General features: G+C 42.9%; 1 protein-coding gene across 2 annotated transcripts in view; it reads left to right on the top strand.

Annotated features, from left to right (window-relative positions):
• The window catches only part of EGFR (epidermal growth factor receptor), a 157654-nt gene that overhangs the window by 113005 nt on the left and 23371 nt on the right, over positions 1-21278 (top strand). For both annotated transcript variants that reach the window (XM_018918195.3, XM_050971279.1), the window contains exons 6-18: positions 2159-2277; positions 3667-3808; positions 4501-4617; positions 5166-5292; positions 5391-5464; positions 6646-6736; positions 7488-7687; positions 8730-8862; positions 10209-10308; positions 12208-12365; positions 17793-17828; positions 19186-19327; positions 20979-21101. In XM_018918195.3, coding sequence (XP_018773740.2) covers positions 2159-2277; positions 3667-3808; positions 4501-4617; positions 5166-5292; positions 5391-5464; positions 6646-6736; positions 7488-7687; positions 8730-8862; positions 10209-10308; positions 12208-12365; positions 17793-17828; positions 19186-19327; positions 20979-21101 — 1562 coding nt within the window. The remainder of the gene's footprint in view (positions 1-2158; positions 2278-3666; positions 3809-4500; positions 4618-5165; positions 5293-5390; positions 5465-6645; positions 6737-7487; positions 7688-8729; positions 8863-10208; positions 10309-12207; positions 12366-17792; positions 17829-19185; positions 19328-20978; positions 21102-21278) is intronic.

The following is a 21278-nucleotide window of genomic DNA, read 5'->3' as shown; positions in this document are numbered from 1 at the left end:
ACATTACCGTAATTGTGCAAGTAGGATGCTTCCTTGATACTAAGAGAGCAGCAGAAACATCCATTTACAAGTGCCTGAGATTTTGCAACAGTTTATTTTTCATAAAGTAAAGATTGAGGAGGAACACCATGACAATTTGTTTCACTGCCTTTTTTTTTTTTTCTTTTTCTTCTCTCTGAAAAGTGGGGAAATACACTGGGTTTTATTTTGTGAAAAGTTCAGTGGAAAAACAGCTGATCTAGACATAATGCAAATGGAAGCAACATCCCACATTCAGTTTTCCATTGCAAATAGTCACCTGAACCTAAGTTTTTTGTCTGCAAATATTAAGCCACATTTGTATGACTTAGAGCTTGAGGAAAGAGGACCATACACCTTTCCTGTCTTCACTTAGTGCAAGTTTCAGTTTTTGTCAGCTGGCTCTGCAGTTTGGCTCTTGGGGTGGAGAGTGGCTGTGCATACAAAGCCCTTCCTGGGTTGGTTCCTGCAGCTGAGACTGCACAGCTGTCCCAGGACCTTGCGAAACCTCAGGTCTCAGCCCTGCAAGCTTCCAGCATTTACAAACCCTCACTGGAATCAGGAGGTTGACGAGCACAAGAAACAAAATCTTTTGCGGGCTCTTGCTCGCCTCTCCAGGCATTTGAGAATCTGGCCAACTGAAAATGTATCCCACATTGCCATATGTGGGAAAGTCTGGGGGATATGTCTCTTTCTTCTGGAAATGAACATGGGATACTCTATATGAAGTAAAAATGTTTGATGTAATACATGTCTCCAGCAGGAAACTCTAGTCAATAGTTATCAAAGTGATGAGGTGCTTTATTCCCCTGCTAATTCTTGTGAAAAAAAACTGTATCAAAATGCTGTTCATGTAGAACAATGTGCCTTTTATTCCCCTGTTTCTAGTTGAATGGAGGAGTTGCTATCAGAGAAACTAATGGAAATAATCTGTTTCCTTGGAAATATACTACCTTGCTTACAGGCCTACAAGAAAAATAAAATAACACAGTTTGGATACAGAACTGTGTAATGGAAAAGAATATATGATTTTGAAAAATTATTATATACCCAGTAGCTGGCTATTTTGTGAAATAATTTTCTGTTAATTAACAACCGTGGTTTTCAGACTTACAGGAATTTCTGATAATATTGTAACTCATTTGTGCCTATTGTGAGGTTGATAACAGCACAGTGCACAGCTGAAATGCTCAGGATACTGTATGAAGCAGAGTAGCCGTCAGGTTCTTAGGTTCTTCTGGCACCTTATGCCAGGCTTTGTGGATCAGTAGTTTTTTTTTTTTTTTTTTTAGAGAGAACAAACAATCCCATTTTGGGTCTCTGGTATAAAAACATGCTAGCCATTCATTTGTGGGGTTTTTAAAAATTGTTCTGATGATCCTTTTCTCTGCTTTGATATTCAAATGAGGAAGTTTTCCCAATTCTCAACAAAATGTTTCAGGCAGTTTTTGCTTTTCTGCAAAAAGCTGGACCAGGGCCAGTTCTTTCCTTTGGGTTGTTGCACTGGTGCAAACCCTGAGGGAGTTGGGAAATGAAGATAAAATTTGGCCAAGGATTTGAACATTAAAGAAAAATAATTCAATGTGTGTATGAAATCTTCTTGCTGTGTGAGTCTACCCTATCTCTGCAAATTTTGGAATATTTTAGTGCACTAAAGGAATGTTTTACAGCACCACACCTACAATGTACAGTTTCCAGTTATAGTACAGAGTCCCGGCAATTCTGTCACATTGTTTTTCCCGAAGTTAGCACCATAATAGTAAATTTTCCCAGTGAAATGGAGACAGATGTCTCCATGTCTCTGTTGCCCAGCTATAAGATGCAGTGACTGTCACAGAGTTTTACTTTGTCTAGGCATTGGCGCAATAGGGTTGTTCTTTCTAAGCAGGACATATTTCTTGGCTGGGATCAGAGTTCTTAGCACCTCATAAGAGCCAAGATAATTACAGGCTGAACATGACCCCTTCTTACCACCACCCACACTCGCTCTCACCCCTCCCAAACTTTGGCCTTAAATGAGGACAGAACGTCCCATGAGGAAAATCTAGCACAGAACCTGCACCAGACCTTTTCTCCATATTTCTTGATCTCATTACAGCAACTACAGCTGATGCTTTTCATTTTTGCTTGTATCTTCCAGTAACAAAAGTCATCTGTGCTCAGCAGTGCTCTGGTCGGTGCCGGGGAAAGGTGCCCAGCGACTGCTGCCACAACCAGTGTGCCGCGGGGTGCACGGGGCCCCGGGAGAGTGACTGCCTGGTAATGATGTGCACCACCACCACAATGGCTTCAGTCCCTGACACGGCCAGCAGGGCTTTCAGCTGCATGTCCTCTAGCCTTCTTAAGCCCCAGAAGGCCTCCTGAGAGATGCTGACCTGGAGGGTGCTCCAGGGCTTCCCTGCATGGGTGGTTGTGGGGAGGGAAGATGACATGAACTTCACAGCACCCTGAGCTGGTCTTTTCTGACTCTGCCCATGGACCTTCCTAGTGTGTTCCAAACTGCCCAGTGAGCTCAACACTGGTGCAGAGCATCCAAGTGTTTACTGTGGGCAACATGAACAGGTCCCCAGCTGCCCCCACGGTGCAGCAGTTCCCTGGGCCAGCACAGCTTTGCCTTGTGCTCCTTAGCACTAGTCAGTAGTAATCTTGATTTACTAAAGCAAGAACTTGTAAGGGAAGTCAAGAAGTGATGGATCTTCATTTCTTTGCATTTCACCAAACTTCACATGTGAAATCCGGGTTTCCCTTTCTGCTTCTGACTTGCCACAAAAGCACTGTATTTGTGGAGCTCTGGGACAGTGAAGAGAGAAGAAACAAATGGAACTTCTTTAGGGAATAAAGGTCCCATTGCTTTTCCACAAGAGTTTCGGGGCTTTGGTGCATGCCGTGGTTTTAACTCTTCCCCCTGTTTGCACTACACTTCATTGAGAATTAAGTGACATCTCAGAAATCACCATAGAAATCGTTCAACCTGGATTTTATTGTTGTTACCTCTATTCCTGGTTTCCGTTTAAGATGGCTATGATCCCCTTACTGGCTCACAGGGAAGACAGTTACTCTCTCTCATCTGGAAAGCCAGGGGAGAAGAAAGGGAAAAAGAGAGTCATTATTAATTTAATGCAGATTTAGATTGAAAGAACCAACTTGCCCTTCATAAATGCCTGCTAAATTGTTTGTTACCTGCAGCCAAATATAATGGCTTGAGTTTAATATTTAGCCAGAAAATTCAGTAATTGGCAGGAAAGGACTTGATTTGATTTAGGTTATTAAAAACTGGCCAAGAAAAGTACAGTTTGTCTTGATCTGGTTGCTGCTTGTAAGGGAAAATTTTTCTGTCTAAGGCATGCAGATTTGCTCCTGTTCCCACGTGAATCCCAGCAGCTCTCCAGCAGAGTGCCAGGGTTTCTTGTTCAGAAAAATAAAAGCTTATGGTTTCTTTTTTAAAAAAAATACCGAACTCCATTGCCCAGCCTGAAGCAACCTTTCAACTTCAAAGCCTGAGGGACCATCCCTGTAGCTGCTAGGACTTTCCATTAGAGCTAAGCAGGAAGAAGAGGAGGCCATCAGACTGTTTTGAAGACCTGATGTAAAATCAGTGTCACTTTTTAAGGAAAAGGCAGTCTAATGGGTGCTGTTGTTCCATGACAGGCGTGCCGCAAGTTTCGGGATGATGCTACGTGCAAGGATACATGTCCCCCATTGGTCCTGTATAACCCCACCACTTACCAGATGGATGTGAACCCTGAGGGAAAATACAGCTTCGGAGCCACTTGTGTGAAGGAATGTCCACGTAAGTTCATTTCAGCTTGCAGCCCCAGAGGAGGTGGGGCATTGGAGAAAAGGGGGAAGGGTCCTATGTCATCCCTCTGTGTTGTGGTCAGGTGAAAAAGCATTTGTTCTCTTCAGTTTTTGTGGGAACTAAGAACAGGTGTCAAACTGAGCCTCTTGAAACAGACTGCATCCATCACCTTGACTGGTTTTACATCTTTGCATTTTGACTTCTGAAAATTTTTCTCTTGGTGAAAAGAAAAAGAAAGGCGTCTTCTACAAACCATTAAAACAATGACTATATGGGATCAATGCTATGGATTACCAAAGCATGATTAGCTTTTAACTGGTTCTTAATTAGGACTGTTAAAAAGTAATTGATTTTAACACTGTCTCAAGGCCTGTGATCATTGTTTTGTCTACAGATGCTTGCTTTTCCTTTCTTGCCATTCCATTTCCGTATTTTTTTAATCCATCAAGACTTTAATGTTGTTTCATCCTTCTGTGACCATTCCCCTCCTTGCAAAATGGTGATAGCACTGTAGGTTCATCTACCCTCAAATGATGTTTGTGATGTTCATAGTTAATGCCTGTACTTTCCTGAGTGTGCCAAAAGCTCAAGCCCCTTTTTTCTTACAAGTCTTGAAGTGCTTATCTGGCCCTCAAAGCATCCCTCTTGTATTTCAGTCACCTTTGTATCCTTTTTTTTCCCAGACAACTACGTGGTGACAGACCACGGCTCCTGCGTTCGCTCGTGCAACGCCGATACTTACGAAGTGGAAGAAAATGGTGTTCGGAAGTGTAAAAAGTGTGATGGGCTATGCAGCAAAGGTAAAAAAAGCATGAAATAAATCTGTAAGGCTTTGGAATGATAGAGAACTTACTAGGAAAAGTGCAGGGAGTTGTGATCTTAGTTAAGTTCAAATTCAATATAAATAGTTTGGAGATCTGACAAGAGTATTGATCAGGAAGCATGACTGTGGAGCATGTTCTCCAGGTGGGATACACCACAAGTATGGCAGATAAAACTGTGTGTTGTGTGCATGTGTATCTTGCACATCGGCCTTCTCCTCCATTTGTCCTTCTCTGTGTCTCATCAAGGGAATGGAAATGGGACAAAGAGAGAAGGGGATGTGCCAGAGCCTGTGTGCAGAGATGCTCAGACCGGAGCTGCACAGCTGGGCAAGCAGGAAGCAGTTATCCTGTGGCACTTTCTGAAAAGCAAAAATAGGCAAAAGATCTATGAAACTCATCTTAGAGTGGTTGGTTTGACCATACAGGAATTCTTTCTGAACTTGTGGCACCTCCACATTTCTACCCTGCCATGTGACCGGGCTTCACTTTTGTCCCCCTTAACTTTTGTATCTCTCCTTTAACAGTGTGCAATGGCATCGGAATAGGTGAACTTAAAGGGATCCTCTCCATAAATGCCACAAATATTGACTCCTTCAAAAACTGTACCAAGATCAATGGGGACGTCAGCATTCTCCCAGTTGCATTTCTAGGGTGAGTTACCTGCTGGCCATCGAGCACTGAAAGAAAAAGGGTGGGGGAAATCCAGGCTAAGATGTTATTTTCTCAATTTCTCATTCTGTTTGTTTCAGTGATGCCTTCACAAAGACCCTACCTTTGGATCCCAAGAAATTGGATGTCTTCAAAACAGTCAAAGAAATATCAGGTTAGCAGTGAATTTAAGCTGAGGTGTTTTTTTGACTGATACGGCCAAATACACAAATGGGAAGGAGGGAAATTTTTTAAGCACATGAAGAAAAGTGCATGCAAAGTGTTTCTTGTCTCTGAGCTAACAAGGGTCACTCTTAACCAAGGTGGTCAGCAGCACATTGCCAGCATTACACCCACATAACCCATACTGGTCTTCCATCCAAGGTGTGTGGTTTGGCCAGAACATCCCTTCTGCTGAACTGTCAGCCCTAGAGAAGAGTAAGAGCAGTGGAGATCCCCAGCCACCCAAGAAGCATGTGGTGATGCAGAGGCGTGCCACTCCAGCTAAAAAAAGCCAAGTGTGTTTCTATTTGTGGAAAACCTTTCAGCAGCTCCTTAGGGAAGCGTGCTCAGTGGCTTGCGTCATCCTTATGGAGACACCCTCTCCAGCCAGATGAGCTCTTCCTTGGGGTCAGTGTGTCTCCATGAGCACAAAGCAGCCAGCAGAGCACTCAGCCACCGTCTTGCACCAAGTATCAATTAAAAGTAATTGCGTTCAACCCATTATGCAATGAATGTGATGTTGGGGCTGGGTCTACAGGCATGACTCCAGTTCTCCTTTTCTTCCTCTCTCACCTGTGTGGTTCCATTCAGGGTAGCAATGACTTAACTGCAGAACTTCATACAGCAACCTGCAATTTTCCAAATTCTCCCCTTCCTCGCAAATGCCTCAGCTGAGTGGGGAATTCTGTTTGCCTCAGAAAATCAACTACAAGTAGCTATTCTGCTCTGTTCCTGCTTTTCAGTTTTCCTCTTCCTTGAGGTTGGCTGAACAATGGGGTGGGGTACTGCCTTTCTCCCACAGATCCAGAGTCTGCAGCCTCTCAGCCAGGGTATCTACTGGCAAGAGCTGGTGACTCAGTGTGGCAGGATGTGCAGCTCACCGATACACTCTGTTGCACTCCTAAGCCCTCATGGTGGGCTAAGAAGTAAACTGTTTATTAAACAGGGTTTAAAAATATCTCCTTGCTCCCTAAAATGTCATGTTAGACTTTGAGATCCTTCAGATAAGCATAGGGAAAGTACAAGCGCCTTCTCCTGGTGCAGGATTTGCTACAGGAGAAGGTTCTGCTGCCAGTACTAACGGTGAGTTTATTTCCATTATGTTTATTTTTTAATCTTCTTTTCCTCTTGCAGGATTTCTGTTAATTCAAGCCTGGCCTGAGAATGCTACTGATCTCTATGCTTTCGAAAATCTGGAGATTATACGAGGCAGAACAAAGCAACAGTAAGTAAATCATGCGCCACAGCCGCTCTAAGAGAAACCCTGTTTTGAGCTGCTCTTGTCTGAGCACACCAAGGTTGCAAGCACTGTGAGGCTCAGGTGTCCTAAAACTGATGCAAAATGGGGCAAACCCTGCAAGGAGTAGAGCACCATCTCTGTAGCATAGATAAAGTGCTCTGGGAGTAAAGACCCTCAGCTCTGTGCCATGTATGGAGGGCTGACCTGAGCCTGCTTTCAGGACCAGGGTTTCCCCACCATCCTGGAAGCACAAGCCGGACAGAAACTGCTCTTTACAGTCTGGGGTAAGTCATAATGTGATCAGGAGCACTATGGGAGTTGAGGTAGCTGGGCAGTCGTGGATGGAGGCTGCCAAGCAGTGCAGACATCAGCTATGCTTCCAAGCGCCCTCCTAGTCTTGCCCCAGGAGGAAGAGTGACTTGGTGGACAAGCACAAAATAAAAGCTGCTTTACCTATAGCCATTGTTCCACATCATTTACTTATCAGAACACGTGTGTCCTGACAGTTTTAGCCTAAAAAGCCCTTGCAAAAGCAGATGTGAGTATTGCAGTTGTTATGTAATAGGCACGGCAGGTACATGGCATTAAGTTTAGAAGGTTGAGCAGAACCTTGTTTGTAGAAAATGCAGTTCACAGCAGGATGCATTTTACAACTAAAAGAAAAAGATGCTGAGTAAATCCTGCTTACTAATTACCTTTCTTCCATGGTTTTCCTATTTGTCCCTCTCCATTTTAGTGGCCAGTATTCCCTTGCTGTCGTTAACTTGAAAATACAGTCCCTAGGGCTGCGCTCCCTCAAGGAAATAAGTGATGGAGATGTTGCCATTATGAGGAACAAGAACCTCTGCTATGCTGACACCATGGACTGGCACAGCCTGTTTGCAACTGAGAGCCAGAAAACGAAGATTTTACAGAATAGGGATAAAAATGAGTGTGGTAAGTGAGTGCTGCATTCCTGCTCACCATCAAAGCTCGTGCTATAATTCCAGAGAAAGCTTTCATTTTCTTGATTCAAGCGAGGCTTTTTTCTTCATGTTTCTCTGGCTACAAAATTCATCTCTGGCTACAAAATTCACCACTTAATAAAAGTGGTGAGGGAAGAGTGGGATTTTTTTTTTTCCCCCACCAAAATGTGGACTTTGAGGTGTCCAGCAAATCAGGAGCTTCTTCACTCATATGAGCATAGTGAAGCCACATCACATGAAGGACACAAAAGCTAACTCCTAAACCTGGCCTTTTTTAACAAGGTTGAAGCTGTTGTTCAACCATACTGCTGTTGACTGCAGTGGTCCCTGGGCCAAAATCTGTTTCTTTTTGCAGACTATGAATTTGCTATATTTTAGAAATTTGTCATAGAAATACAGAATGGTTTGGTTGAGAAGGGACCTTTAGAGGTCATGTAGGCCAACCCCTGTGCTGTGGGCAGTGATGCCTCTCACTAGACCAGGTTGCTGAGGGCCCCATCCAATCTGACCCTGAATTTTGACGGATTAGGCATCCACCAATTCTCTATGCAACTGGCGTCCCACCACATTGCAGCTAAGTCTTCATTGTATCCAAAAATCTGTCTACTCTTTTCATTTAAAAGCATTTTCCCTTGTCCTGTCACTATAGACCTTGTTAAAAAGTTGTTATAAGTGCCCTTCAAGTACAAAAAAGCTCCAATAATGTTTCTCCAGAGCTGTCTCTTCCCCAGGGTGGACATCCCCAGCTCCCTCAGCCTGACTAAACTTTATTATACATCTGTTAAGCTGTCACAGAGGAGATCATTCTTATTTTGAATGGCCAGAAATCACTCAATCTCAGGCTTTGGGATTTAGAGAAGCATGATTAATCCTCTTCCACTCTACCAGAACCATTCATATCTGTTTTGGAACAGGCTAGGGAAACCAGTTGGTCAGATGGAGTGAGAATGGAGAGTTTGACCTCTCTGTTGCCTTGACATTCATGACTTTTCTTGTGCCTCTTTCTCTCTCAGCTGCTGCCAAGCATGTTTGTGACCCCCTGTGCTCAGATGTAGGCTGCTGGGGCCCAGGGCCCTTCCACTGCTTCTCCTGCCGGTTTTTTGATCGTCAGAAGGAATGTGTGAAACAGTGCAACATCCTGCAAGGGTAAGGTGTCTCAGGACTGCTTTAGGCTTTGGTGATGGCGTGGGGGTTTTGGTTTTTTAAATGTGTTGTAGCTAGAAAGAGAGCAAGAAGCTGGGTCTCTGGTTGCATGGGATTGCCCTAGCTTGCAGAGATGTGTGGACACAGTACCTAGCTAAGGTACCTCTCCTTCCCCATGCAGTATTGCTTAGGAGTTTGCTCCTGACATGATGACTGCTAAGAAAACACCCACAAGGACACTATCTGGAGGCCCAAGGATGCCTTGGGCTTCCTTCCCATACAAAAGAAAGGAGTTTAAAGCTCAGTCTGTGGCTGTCATGTCAAGTACACTGTGTGAAAGCCAGAGCCATTTAGAATCTCTGGGAGCTCAGACATCCCCAGAGCCAGGACTTCACTGCTTGGTAGACTTCCTTCCTCTTGTATTTGCTCAGATGAGCAGCTCACCCTTGCAGTTTGCAAAATTGCAGTCAAGGGAGATTGAGCTTTCATCTGAAAAAGACTGAGAGCAGCAATTTCAGACAAAATTATTGCCTCAGCCTCACTCAGGACATGGAAAAAATATTGCTGCTTTGTGTGTCAATTCAACAGGTTGATGGAAAAGGCATATCTAGCAGCAAAATTACAAAGTCTGACTTTTAAAGCTCCTGAGTATTAAACAAGTACTTGTCAGGGTGCTAATGCCTCTGATGTTTGTATTTCTCTAGTGGTTTGCAGTTTAGCAGCTGTCTTTTTTTAAAGTGAATTCCCTCCAGCAGCTATTATAACCTGAAGGGCAGATCAGGGCATTATTTTGTGTCAAATGATGGGTAGATTTAGTTTAATTAATAACACCATTACTTGAAGTGGAACAGCTTTATTGCTATTAAAACCATCTGTTCCCAACTTTCATATTTTAATGATTCATTGTGTGTTGTAGAGAGGACATGAATTTAATTATCAGTGCCTTGCTGTTTAACTTTCCTAATTATTATTTGTAGCCTTGGAATCACTTGAACTGTTTTTGCTGATCTCTTTGCATCACTACCATTTAAAAGCCTCTAGAAATGGTTGTGAGTATTCTGTGGCATTAGCTTAAAAGGGAAGGTAAACTAATTTGTAGTGTGCAATCTGGAGTGCCATGTGTTTCACTGTCAACCAAATTTCCCTTACTTTTACACCCTCCTGGTTGCACTGAGCAAGTGCTACTGGTGTAGCCAAGAGGGTCCTTCCTCCTGTCTCAGTACCATTATCATCTCAGTCTAATGTGGAAAAGTCTGGAAAAGGACAGAAGACCCCAATTTATCACTTGCTCTTATTTCTAAGGTTTAATTGCTCTTTTTTTTTTTTTTTTTTTTTTTGTTGTTTTCCAGGGAGCCAAGAGAGTTTGAAAAGGACTCCAAGTGCCTCCCCTGCCACCCTGAGTGCCTGGTGCAAAACTCCACCATGTACAATGCAACCTGCACTGGACCTGTAAGAGCAGATTCATCTTAGCAAACCTGAGCCCCAGATCACATATTAATCTGTATTTCCCATGTTCAGATAATCCTGAGGTCTCATTTTAACCCTATTTGAGGTGAAGCAGAGAATGGGAGTGGTTAGAAGTCAAGATCTTGGGGCAAGGGAGCAGGATGGGAAACCTCAAGGTATTAGTTTTATTTTCTGACAGTAATCCACAGTCACAGACATTGTAGAGTCTCTTAAATTTTTAAAAAATATTAAATTTTGTATTTTTTTAAAAAATACTTAACTTTGGCAAATATGGCCAAAATTTGAGTAACATGTAACCACTCAACTTCCAAGTTGGTGTGAACACATTAGTTCAAACTCAGATCTTAATTGCAAAAGTCCAGTTCTCTCTTTTTTCTTTTTTTTTTTTTTTGAGATCCAATCTCCTTCTTCCATCACAGGCCCACCTCTGTGTTATTTAGTCCAACTCTTTAAACACCTCTTGCCACCACCAGCAGCCTCAGAGTGTTTGACCCGTGCTCATTGTCGTGGCTTAGGAATGGTACTCCCCAGCTTAGTACTCCCACCGAGACTTTCCAAATGACAAGCCACTCACTCCCTCCCTCCCCCTCTTCCCCTGTGGCAGGCTGGAGGGGAGAATTGGGGGCATAAGAGGGGAAAATCATGGGTTGAGATAAGAGCAATTTACTGGAAACAGCAATGAGATAAGAAAGGGAGCAGTAACAGCAACATTAGCAACAGTGTACAAGAAAGGTGAAGGATTCTCATGTAATTGCTCAGAACCAGCATTACCCCACTGTTCCCTCTGTCATGCTTGCTCAACAAGAAAGAACCCCTTCTCCCCAGAAGAAACCCCTTCCCCCTGCCCCTGGGGGAAGGAGGTATACATGAGGGGGTATAGAATAACCCCCATGTCCTAGCCATGCCTCTCCTGGCTACTGCAAAAATTAACCCTGTCCTGTCAAGAGCAAGGACACCCATCATCAGTTTGAAGAGTCACTGCTCAGTAATGTGAAGCATTTCCATCCTCCCTCCTAGCATCACAGCCTCAAGGATGTTATTTACATTATAAACTCCTTCAGGCAGTCACCCCCTGTTCCATTTTTGCCTAGCACCTAGTAATCAGTCTATTATAGTGGCCCTTAGACATTACAGTGATTAAAATAATCTTCCTATAGCATGTCTTACTTTTGTCCCACTGCAACCAGCACTATGGATCTGGTCTGGTTTTTCTCCACAGTAGAATTTGGCCCAGAATTGCTGGTTCCCCTGCTTTAAAATATTTAGGTCATTCATGGTGCTGTTACAGTCTTAATAAAAACAGTTCTGTCAAAAATGGCTGAAGGCAATGCCTTTAAATACAAACTAAGTTCTTTTCAAAGTGGAAAAAAAAATGCATGGACCCCTTGGGTTGCCTTCATCATCCTATGCTTCTTCCTAACAGAGGAAAGAACCTGTACTGAGAAACCAGAAAGATAATGATTTGATTCCATTTTTTCAGGGAGGTACCAGGAGGTCTATACCCACTATTTTAAATTATGTGACAGTAGATTGCACCAGGTAGCAACCAAGCTGTCTGCTTTTCAGCTAACCCCTTATCAAGGTGTCATTACATTCTTCCCCATTTAAAATGCAAAATGCAAGTTTTCCAACCAGACAGAAGGCAGAGGTGAAAAAGAAGCAACATTATAATGCAAGAAAATATTAGCTTTAAGCAACAGGAGCTGTCTTTTGTATGGTCCATCCTGCAAGACCAACTGCTTGCAAGAATATCAGGTAGCAAGGTAATAAAACCAGACAATGCTGAAAACTTCCAGTAAAAGGCATTTAGATTTATCTTCTGAGTTTCCTCCTGAATAAGCTGATGTAAAGGCATTATAAACAAGTTGTTTCTCTCTGCAGGGCCCTGACAATTGCATGAAGTGTGCCCATTTTATAGATGGCCCCCACTGTGTGAAATCCTGCCCAGCAGGGGTTCTGGGTGAGAATGACACCCTCGTCTGGAAATATGCTGATGGGAATAATGTTTGCCAGCTTTGCCATCCAAACTGCACTCGGGGGTGAGTAAAACCTGGGACTGAATGGGGACAGGGAAGAAAAGAAATAGAGAGAGAAACAGCTTGTCTCCAGCTCTTTCTCCTCCTGACAGTCCCATGTCAAACCACTGAGAAGAACTGGCAGGGAGCAAGAGAGGTCAGGAGAGCATGGTTAAAGTAAGCAGAGTGTGGCAAACTATTTAAGTAGGAAAAGGTCAGTGATACTTTGTCTTTATGCAGAAGGAAAGAAAAAAAAATAGTTTAAGGGATTTGAAACAGGCTTGTTTGATAACTTGAAATAATTTTACAGGACTCATCCACCAGTGATGCACCCTTTTTTTCCCACCTGGCTTTTTGCTGTGTTCTCTGGTTTTGAGAGGAGCATCAGTGACATCTGGTGGATGCTGGGTTCCCAGGGCCCATTTTTCTGTGCACCTTTCAACTTTCAGGAGGGAAATCCTGGTGGGATAACACAGTGGTTTTCTTTTTTTCCTTCTTTCCATACGCTAGCACTTGGTCTGAGTTTAAAGCCTTGTGTGTGTGGCTTTTTTAACAGGAATCACAGGAAATCCAATCTATATGAGCCATTTTTTCCTCATTTGGGAACAGCTTAAACTGCAACCTGTAACAATGTGTTTAACCTACATAATAAGTAATAATGATCTCCTCTCCTGATTTCCAACCTACAGAAAACATGGGATGCATGGGGAAAGGTTTTAGGGTTTGGGAGCTGGTTATTGGACTGTGATGCTTTCAGAACAAAAAGCCAGCCCATGTTTGGTGTATTTTCCTTCACAGGCCTCTGCTTTTTACCCTGCAAATTTGTCTGATCCAAAATCCTTCTATAATATGCCCGTAATAATTGTTGAAAGAGAGGAATTGTGACATATTCAGACCAACCATCACATTGTGTACTAGCTAATCCAAGTGCCAGTTCCCCACCCTCATGGGAAAAAGGAGATGAAGGGTGGAATCAGTAAGGAACAGCCCTTTCCAGTGCTCATAGTGCAATTCAGTGCAATGGATTTCAGACAGTAGTTACACCAGCCTGCTGGATTTGCCACGGTTTACAGCCATGGCCCTTGCTTTTTCTATAGTCACACACACGTGGCTTATCGGGGCTTCCCATTGCAAGCCCAGGAAGAAAGTTCCTCAGCTGAAAAGGGATCATAATAAAGTTGCTCTTTATTAATTACTTCAGTAGTCCCTGCTGATACGAACTGGCCACAGTGGTCTGATAGCCTCCTTCTTACTGGCCACATGGCAATGCAGCTGATTAGTGGAATAGTGCAATGAGTAACCACACCCGAACAAGGCTTTCTTTTCACTGTGCAGCCTCGGTAGTGAGGTCGAACTCTAGCTTTGAATGCAGATTTGGAGAACATAATTTGCCAGACAGGGATGCAAAACAAGTCACACAGTGGCTCTCAGTGCACAAGCAAGTTCCCCAAGCAGAATTGATCAGAGAAATCAATTCCTGCCTCGCTTTAGCAGTGGATGGGGGAACCACAAGAGTCAGGCAGGAGATGAGGTTACAGTAAGGAGACTTTTTTAAAATGAGGGTTACCCAACATATGCCTCAGTGTATTTGGCCCTGTATTATTAAGGCAGAACATAAAAAGTAGTATCAATTTCATCTTTCACATGAAAGAGCTGAGCTGAGTTTGCATCAGTTACATTTTGAACATGCTCAATAGCCCAATTCAAATTGATGCCCAAATGTGGCAGATGAAATAGGCTGTATCCCTGAAGGGCTCAAGAGAGCTAGAAGGAGGTAGTGTTGCAATATTTGCTATACAGATGAGACATCTGTGGCCATGGATGAGTAGGGAGCCAGGGTCAGGGTTATAATATGGGAACATGCAGTCAGGCACAGCATTGTCTCTCTGAAGGCAATCCATCAGCAATGCCCTTTCTCTTCACGCCTTTCCCTCATTTTGCTGTGGGAATGGATCTGTTCAGCAGTGGGTGGAAAACATCTGTCTCACAAAGCTTTTGCATCCTTAGAAACCACAGTCTCAGCGATTCCTGCATGACAAGAAACAACAACTTCATTTCTGTCCCTGTCCAATTTCACGGCTAGAGCCCACAACATCTTATCAGCATGATTAAGTGTGCTGACTTCAGTAGTCATGCAAGCAAGGGTTTCCAGGATCACTCTCTGTTTTTCTTATTTGAAGAAGCTTCAAGTAAAAGACTTCTCTTCCCAGCTGAGTTTTGTCAGGAATTTCATTTTTTCGATTTAGGTTTGCATACTGGTTGCACATTGCTTCTTTTGCAATGCCATGAAGAATCCCTTTGAGTCTCATTTTCTTTGTTGAGTCCATTTTTCAGCCTTCATTAGGAAACAGAATGAAGGATGTTTTCTCCTGCTTAGCTCAAAAGACCTCTTCTCTCCCAATTCTGTATTCTCTTGGGGATTTTGTACGCAAGCTTCCTTTTGCCCTACCTCTAGTGCAGCTGAGAATTATATGCTACGATAAAGAAAGCAACATCTCAAAAGCCCTGGAATTACCCCATATGTCCATCAGTTAAAGACACTCACCTTCTTAATTAATCTGGTCAGTGGTGAAGGATTTGATTTTCCCTTGCCAGTCTCACAGAGTACAGGAGATAAACTCAGATGCGGCCACTGGAGTGGATAAGCAAGGAGGAGAAGAAGCCACCACTGTAGCCAGTACCACTGGCTGGCACATCCCAGCTCCATCCACAGTTGCTATCAACACTCTGTGCCTCACCAGTCTTCATTTTAAATGCTAGGGGATTTTTGGGGGAAATGAGAAAGTGGCCAGGGGATCTGAGAGGGAAGGCTGCAGAAGCACAGCACAAATTCTATGCCTTTGTCACTCTTGGAAGGTTACCTAGAAAGAAAGGATAAAGTAAAATTTTTGTAAAGTTTAAAAATATTTTAAAATGGTTTTCCATTTCTTTTATGGTTGTGAAGTAACTTAGGCTGTTATAGTGTGAGTCCCCTCTGAAAGACCATCAATCATAACAACTTGACTGTATTACATCAAATTAGAAACTATAGGTCAAGGAGAAAGTTGTTAAAATCTTGATGGATTTAGGAAATAAACAGCTGTGTCTGCTCCAGCACAAGTAATATTTACATAGATGGGTAAAATGAGTAGTTCAGGATGAAGCAGTTTTCAGGAGCTGTACACAGAACTAATTTTCCAATAAGTAGAGAAATATATTAAAGGCTACAACTGCTGTTATACTCCTCTCATATATCCATAAGATCTTGAGTTACTTTATAACATAAGGTCACATTTGTCATTTTGGTTTCTGTAAGCTGAAGAAAAATTACTCAGGAATGAAAAACATGATTGTTTAGATTCCATAAAATCTGGGTTACTTATGTAGGTGTCATCATAAAATTCCACATTAAGAAGATATATAGTTATATATAGTCCTGGAGGGATAATCCTTATGGGCTTTGTTTCATCTCTAACTTGTGAAATTAATCAGAAAACCAAGTGGGATTTGAAAAGCAGAAATTGATCTCTCTATTTCTTCTCAAACACCTTTTTACTTTATCCTACAAGACTTGATATTGATGGATTTTTGTGGGAAAAGGAAGTCCCTTCTGATAAAAATCTACAGTTCTCCTGATGTGTAAGAGATGCGTAAGAGAAGAACTGATCAGTCATTTCTCAGACTCTAGCTACAATCCCCTCAGCCAGTTTTGTTTTCTGTTAGGAAGCACATAGAGAACATGCGATCCTAAAGTAGCATGGCAAACCAGAACTTTGAGGAAGAGATACTTTGAGGGACAGTAGTCATATTCTGAAATTAGGTAAGGTCTTCTAATTTCACATTCTTATCAAGAGCAGCTGCACATGTTTTGTTGTGTTAGAAACTCATGTCCAGGAGGTCGACCATGACTGGATGAGGTCTGGAGTCCTAGATAAGTTTTCCATTGAGCACCTGAAGAGAGAAGCCCAAGGCAAGATCTGCCCCCTGGGATGATAAGCAAGCTGGTGGCTCTGCTCTGCAGGTGCAGCCTCTCTGTGCTTAGTTACACAACTGAGCAAACAAAGCAAGCTGTATGCTGGTAGGAAAGCTATCAAGGCTGAGGACCCGGAATCCGGGAATTGGTATGCAGAGCACTTCCAGCATGTCCAGGACACCAGGATGCACATTCTTGCATGGGAGCCCAGTGAACTTACAAGACCTTCCAGATGCTGGGTCTTGGAGCACTGTGTTGGCCCAGAAACAAGACAAATACACAAGGGAAGATCCAAGTAATGAAAACAAACAAACAAACGAACTAAAACCCAATAAAATGAGTAGCTGCTTCACCTCTTCCTTCCCCAGACCCAGTCCAAGTTACGAGAGAAGAGCTGCAACCCTACCTGGCATTTTGAAATTTTTTTTGGGTTCCTTCTGTCAGTGAGAGGGATTCCAGAGCAGTTTTCCTGGCATGGGCTCACTCCTTACCCCCTACTTGACCTCCTCTGGAATTGTTTTGGGATGATCCATTTTCTTTAAGTCAGCACAGGGAGCGGATACCACAAACTGGACTTTAGTCCTTTCCTGTGCTGTGTTTTCTAGAGGTGATGTCACCCTCTCAGTAATGCTCTCCTTCCTCAGCAGACACCACAAAGACCACAATTCCCATGAAGAGCATACATCTTATAGCCCAGCAGCACTTGGGGAATGCACTTCACCTCTCACACTCATTAGACCATCAAGTGAATGCAGTCACTGTGTTTTCATCTGTGGCTTTTTTTTTTTTTTTTTTTTTTGTCACTGCCCTGCCAAAATTTTGAGCATTTTAAACTCAAATGGAGCGTGAATGACTTGCTAGTAGAGTTCCTGGCTCCCTGGATAACAATTTGTACCTGTTTATATTACCAGTAGCATTAGATTTTGGATTCTAAAGGAAAAATACTATGGACACATGCCAACAAACTGTAGCCCGAGAGAGTGCTGTCAAGTCCCATTTTTTGATGGAAGTCTGTGTATCTGCTACCCAAGTTTTCCATTAAAATAGAAAGTCTGGAAATTGAAATCTTTACCTTGTCAGGAAACAAGGATTATGCAGGAGGGTCTGCAATGACATGTTTCCACATGTATTTCTGTCTGTGTAGGAGGAGGAGGCTACTTCTGCCCTCCTCCACAGTCAGCCCTGGGTTCAGCACAGAGATAGGGAATCCATGAATTTTATGTATTCATGTCCTCCCCCATTTCTACCACATGCTAAAAATTGTTTTAAAACATTCTTTAAACTAAGTATGCAGCATAGCTATTTCTCTAGATAAAAAATTCTGGGGCAAGGTTGTTGACTGATATTTAATGAAGTGTATGACTATTATAAATTCCTGTGTTAACACTTGGACTGCTCTGAAACATAAACTTTCAAATCAGTAGCACTCTTCTTAGTTGGAATTACAGAAGTATGTAGGCCAGAGCTACTATGTTTGTAACATTCATTTGTTTTTACAGGTGCAAAGGGCCAGGTCTTGAAGGCTGTCCAAATGGGTGAGTATTTAATTTGCTACAATTAATGGCAGAGCTGGAAGGAATGTGTGTGTGTGTGTGTGTGTGTGTGTGTGTGTGTGTGTGTGTTTACATTTCCACACTGGACACTGCAAGGCTGGGACTAAAGTCTTTGGCTGTTTACAGGGAAGTGACAGATTAGAGCAGGCTCAGAGCTATAAAAATGGTTTAAAGAATTGAGAAATATTGCTCTTGGCACAAGACTTCAAAATCTTGTTCTACCTACAATTTTTGTCAAGGTGAGACCAGGCATATGTTACTGAAGAATAAAAGGAGGGGATGGAAAAAGAAAGGATTGAGGGCAGAGGGAGATATGTTTAGAACTGATACAATTACCTGTGTTACAGGAGACACAGAGATGCAGGTCTTTAGGTCTTTTAGGTCTTGTCCAGAGCTGTGATCTGTACATTTCCAAGTACTGTGTGCCCAGATGGATTCTTATTTGTCACACTCAGACTAGATCTTATATCACACTGTTTGGCTTCATGATGTGCTCAAGGTCATGCAACAAGCAAACAGTCTTCTCTGACTGGGAGAGAGAGATTTTGTTTCTGGCCACAAAGTCATGCTATGGCAAGATAAATTCAGCCTAGAAGTACTGTTAAAAACTGACTGCATTTAATAGTAATCCCTGGGGCAATTTAGAAAAATGCTGGGAAGAATCTCTAAGTACAGACCAAAAAACAACCTTGGAAAACAGGTTTTCCTTTTCAACTTAAATTTGCAATTACCCAAGCTCTAGTAAAGAGGCAGCAATCTGTGTCTACAGTGGGAATGGTACACAATGCCTGTTTCCAGACATTTGTACTTGTAAGGAAGACCGATGATCTGACGTTCACGGTGACCCTTACAGTGTGCCCCCTTCTCCCCACCATAATGGGGGGATATCAGCTGCATTGCTGGCATCACAGCTGTGGATGCCTTTCTGAGAGGCCTTCTCTCCACATGCTTCATGGCTCTGATCACACGTGGGCTGCCCACAGCTGGCACGCATAGGCATCACAGATCTGATGCTCATGTGCTTGGTGGGTTTGTTGGAGGGAGGAGAAATCCCCTCACTTAAGCTATGAGGATCAGTTCCAATTGTGAGTTTGAGGGAAGAATGAAGACTTGTAGTTTTAAGCCCAGATGGAAATTAAGTACCACTTTGAACAGATTACTGGATGAGGAACTTAAAAATACAGGTGCCCAAGAAGTCTGAAATGTCCAACAGGCTTATGTGCGCATCCAGAGTTTGTGTTTGATCAAACATAAGGCTTCCTGCAACCTCTCTAGGGCCTCTTTAAAGTCTGACACCTAAGAATCTTTTTCTCTTTCTGCGTGCCCCGCTGTGTTGCAGCTCCAAGATCCCCTCTATCGCAGCGGGCGTTGTGGGAGGGCTCCTGTGCCTGGTGGTGGTGGGGCTGGGCATCGGCCTCTACCTGCGGAGACGCCACATCGTCCGGAAGCGCACCCTGCGCCGCCTGCTGCAGGAGAGGGAGGTGAGCACTGCCTGCACCCTGCTCCACCTGGCCCACTGGGTGTCCTCCTCCTTGTGCCAGGGGATTAAAGCACCCTGCATCTGTGTCCTGCATCCTGGTAGCTCAGCAATCCCTTGGGATGGGGAACGCGGCGGTTGCCATGCCGCTCGGGAAAGGAGCGGCATGCACCTAACGCCTTCTCAATCTCAAATCTGATCCCTCTGCATATAACTTGCAAAATATTTCAGGGATTTGGATGTCTCAATCCCAAAGAAAGTCATTGAGATTACCTACTCAGAAAAAACTACAATGAGGTGCAATGTGTTTGCTGATCCATACTACTTTCCTGTGTAGACTTTCAGCCTCAAATTGTGTGTCTCTCCAGACAAGCCTTGGGGCTCCTGTGGCAGTTTGGGGTGCTTGTGCAAATATCTCCCCCCTTGATCAGGTGCATGCCTGATCCTGTGGAAAAAAAGGAGAGGAGGGAAAGGAATTGAGGAAGTGTTTGTGTCTTCTCTTTGGTTTGTTTTTAGCACAAAAAGCCCACAAAGCCATCAAAGTGAATGGTTCACCCTGTTGGGCATGAACAAGGTTTCTGCATTGCTCTTTGTTTTTGTGTGCATTACAGCATCACCCTCTGGATACCTCATAGACAGCAAAATTCCTAATCCTGGGTGGAAGCTGCTCTTTTGTGGTTAGCCCCCTTCTCTTTCTAGCCTGGTTCTAGTAAATTAGCCAATTGTTTTTAACATTCTGCTAAAATCCCAATTGCAGCGTCGTATTGTACTTGCCAGCTTTGCAGAGTCAGCTGCTAATATCCTTAAAAAAAAGGAAGAAAAAGATAAGCTGGCTTGTTTTTCATTGCACTGTGAAACTATATTTTACATACTGCTGTATTCTGCAGTTGTGGTAGTAGAGTTCAATTTCTGCTCAGCTCATATTGTACCCTCTGGACTCCTCAAAATGAGGATATTTCATCACAGCTGAGAGGGTGCTGGTCCTCTAAAATCAGATTGAATCTAGCTAAATATGGTTTCATTTGAAGAAAAAGGAAGAGGAAAAACACCGAGGAAAAAGCTGACTTATGCATCATAAAAGCATTAAATATCTTTGGAGGGCATTACTGCTGTTTGCAATAAGGCTAAGATAAAATTTTGAAAGAATCAATAGGCAATTCAACATCCTTTTTTTTTGAGGAAAGAACCACTGTCAGAGTTTCAATTGCTGCTTGTACACTGCATGATCTGAGGGAACTACTGGTACCATGGGAATTTTATCCAGTTATACAAGAGCAGACATGAAAGGTTGCAGGTGATTCTTGCCCATTATTTTAAGCATTTTAATAATTTATTCACAAGTTCAAAACAAAAATAATCTCCTTTAGCATCTGTGGTAATTACATGATTTTTCATGCCGTGTGTTTCAAGGCTTTGAAGTCATAGCCTCCATTTGAGAAGAGGTATTCCTTCATTCTCCTTCAAAATGGCAGCTGCCACTCCATGCTTGATTTTTGGGGCAGGTATTTATTCCTGCAAGTCAGAGCAGAATTATCTTCCCAAAAACTTCACATGGAATCAAATGCTCATTATTTCAAAGGAAGGATTTGTTTGCTTCCCCAAAGTGGTCAGCCTTCCAGACTGTGTAACCTAACATCATCTTCTCTCTGCACCAGCTTGTTGAACCACTGACACCCAGTGGGGAGGCACCAAACCAGGCTCATCTGAGAATTCTAAAGGAAACAGAATTTAAAAAGGTCAAAGTTTTAGGCTCTGGAGCTTTTGGCACTGTTTATAAGGTAAGATCATTGTTTTTCTATTCTCCTTTTTATCCTGCTCCCTCCTGCAGAAGCTGCCCAAACAAAGCAAGAACTGGGAGCTTCAATCATTGTATAGATATTTTTTTAAACTAGATTTTATAACATGTATCTATCTATTGAAGGGTAGAGAGATTACTAATCATCATTAGTTTTGTT

The sequence above is a fragment of the Serinus canaria genome, chromosome 2 (assembly GCF_022539315.1).
Source record: "Serinus canaria isolate serCan28SL12 chromosome 2, serCan2020, whole genome shotgun sequence".
Classification (NCBI taxonomy): Eukaryota; Metazoa; Chordata; class Aves; order Passeriformes; family Fringillidae; genus Serinus; species Serinus canaria.
Note: the sequence above shows the minus strand (reverse complement) of the source record. Positions and strands in the feature narration are given on the sequence as shown.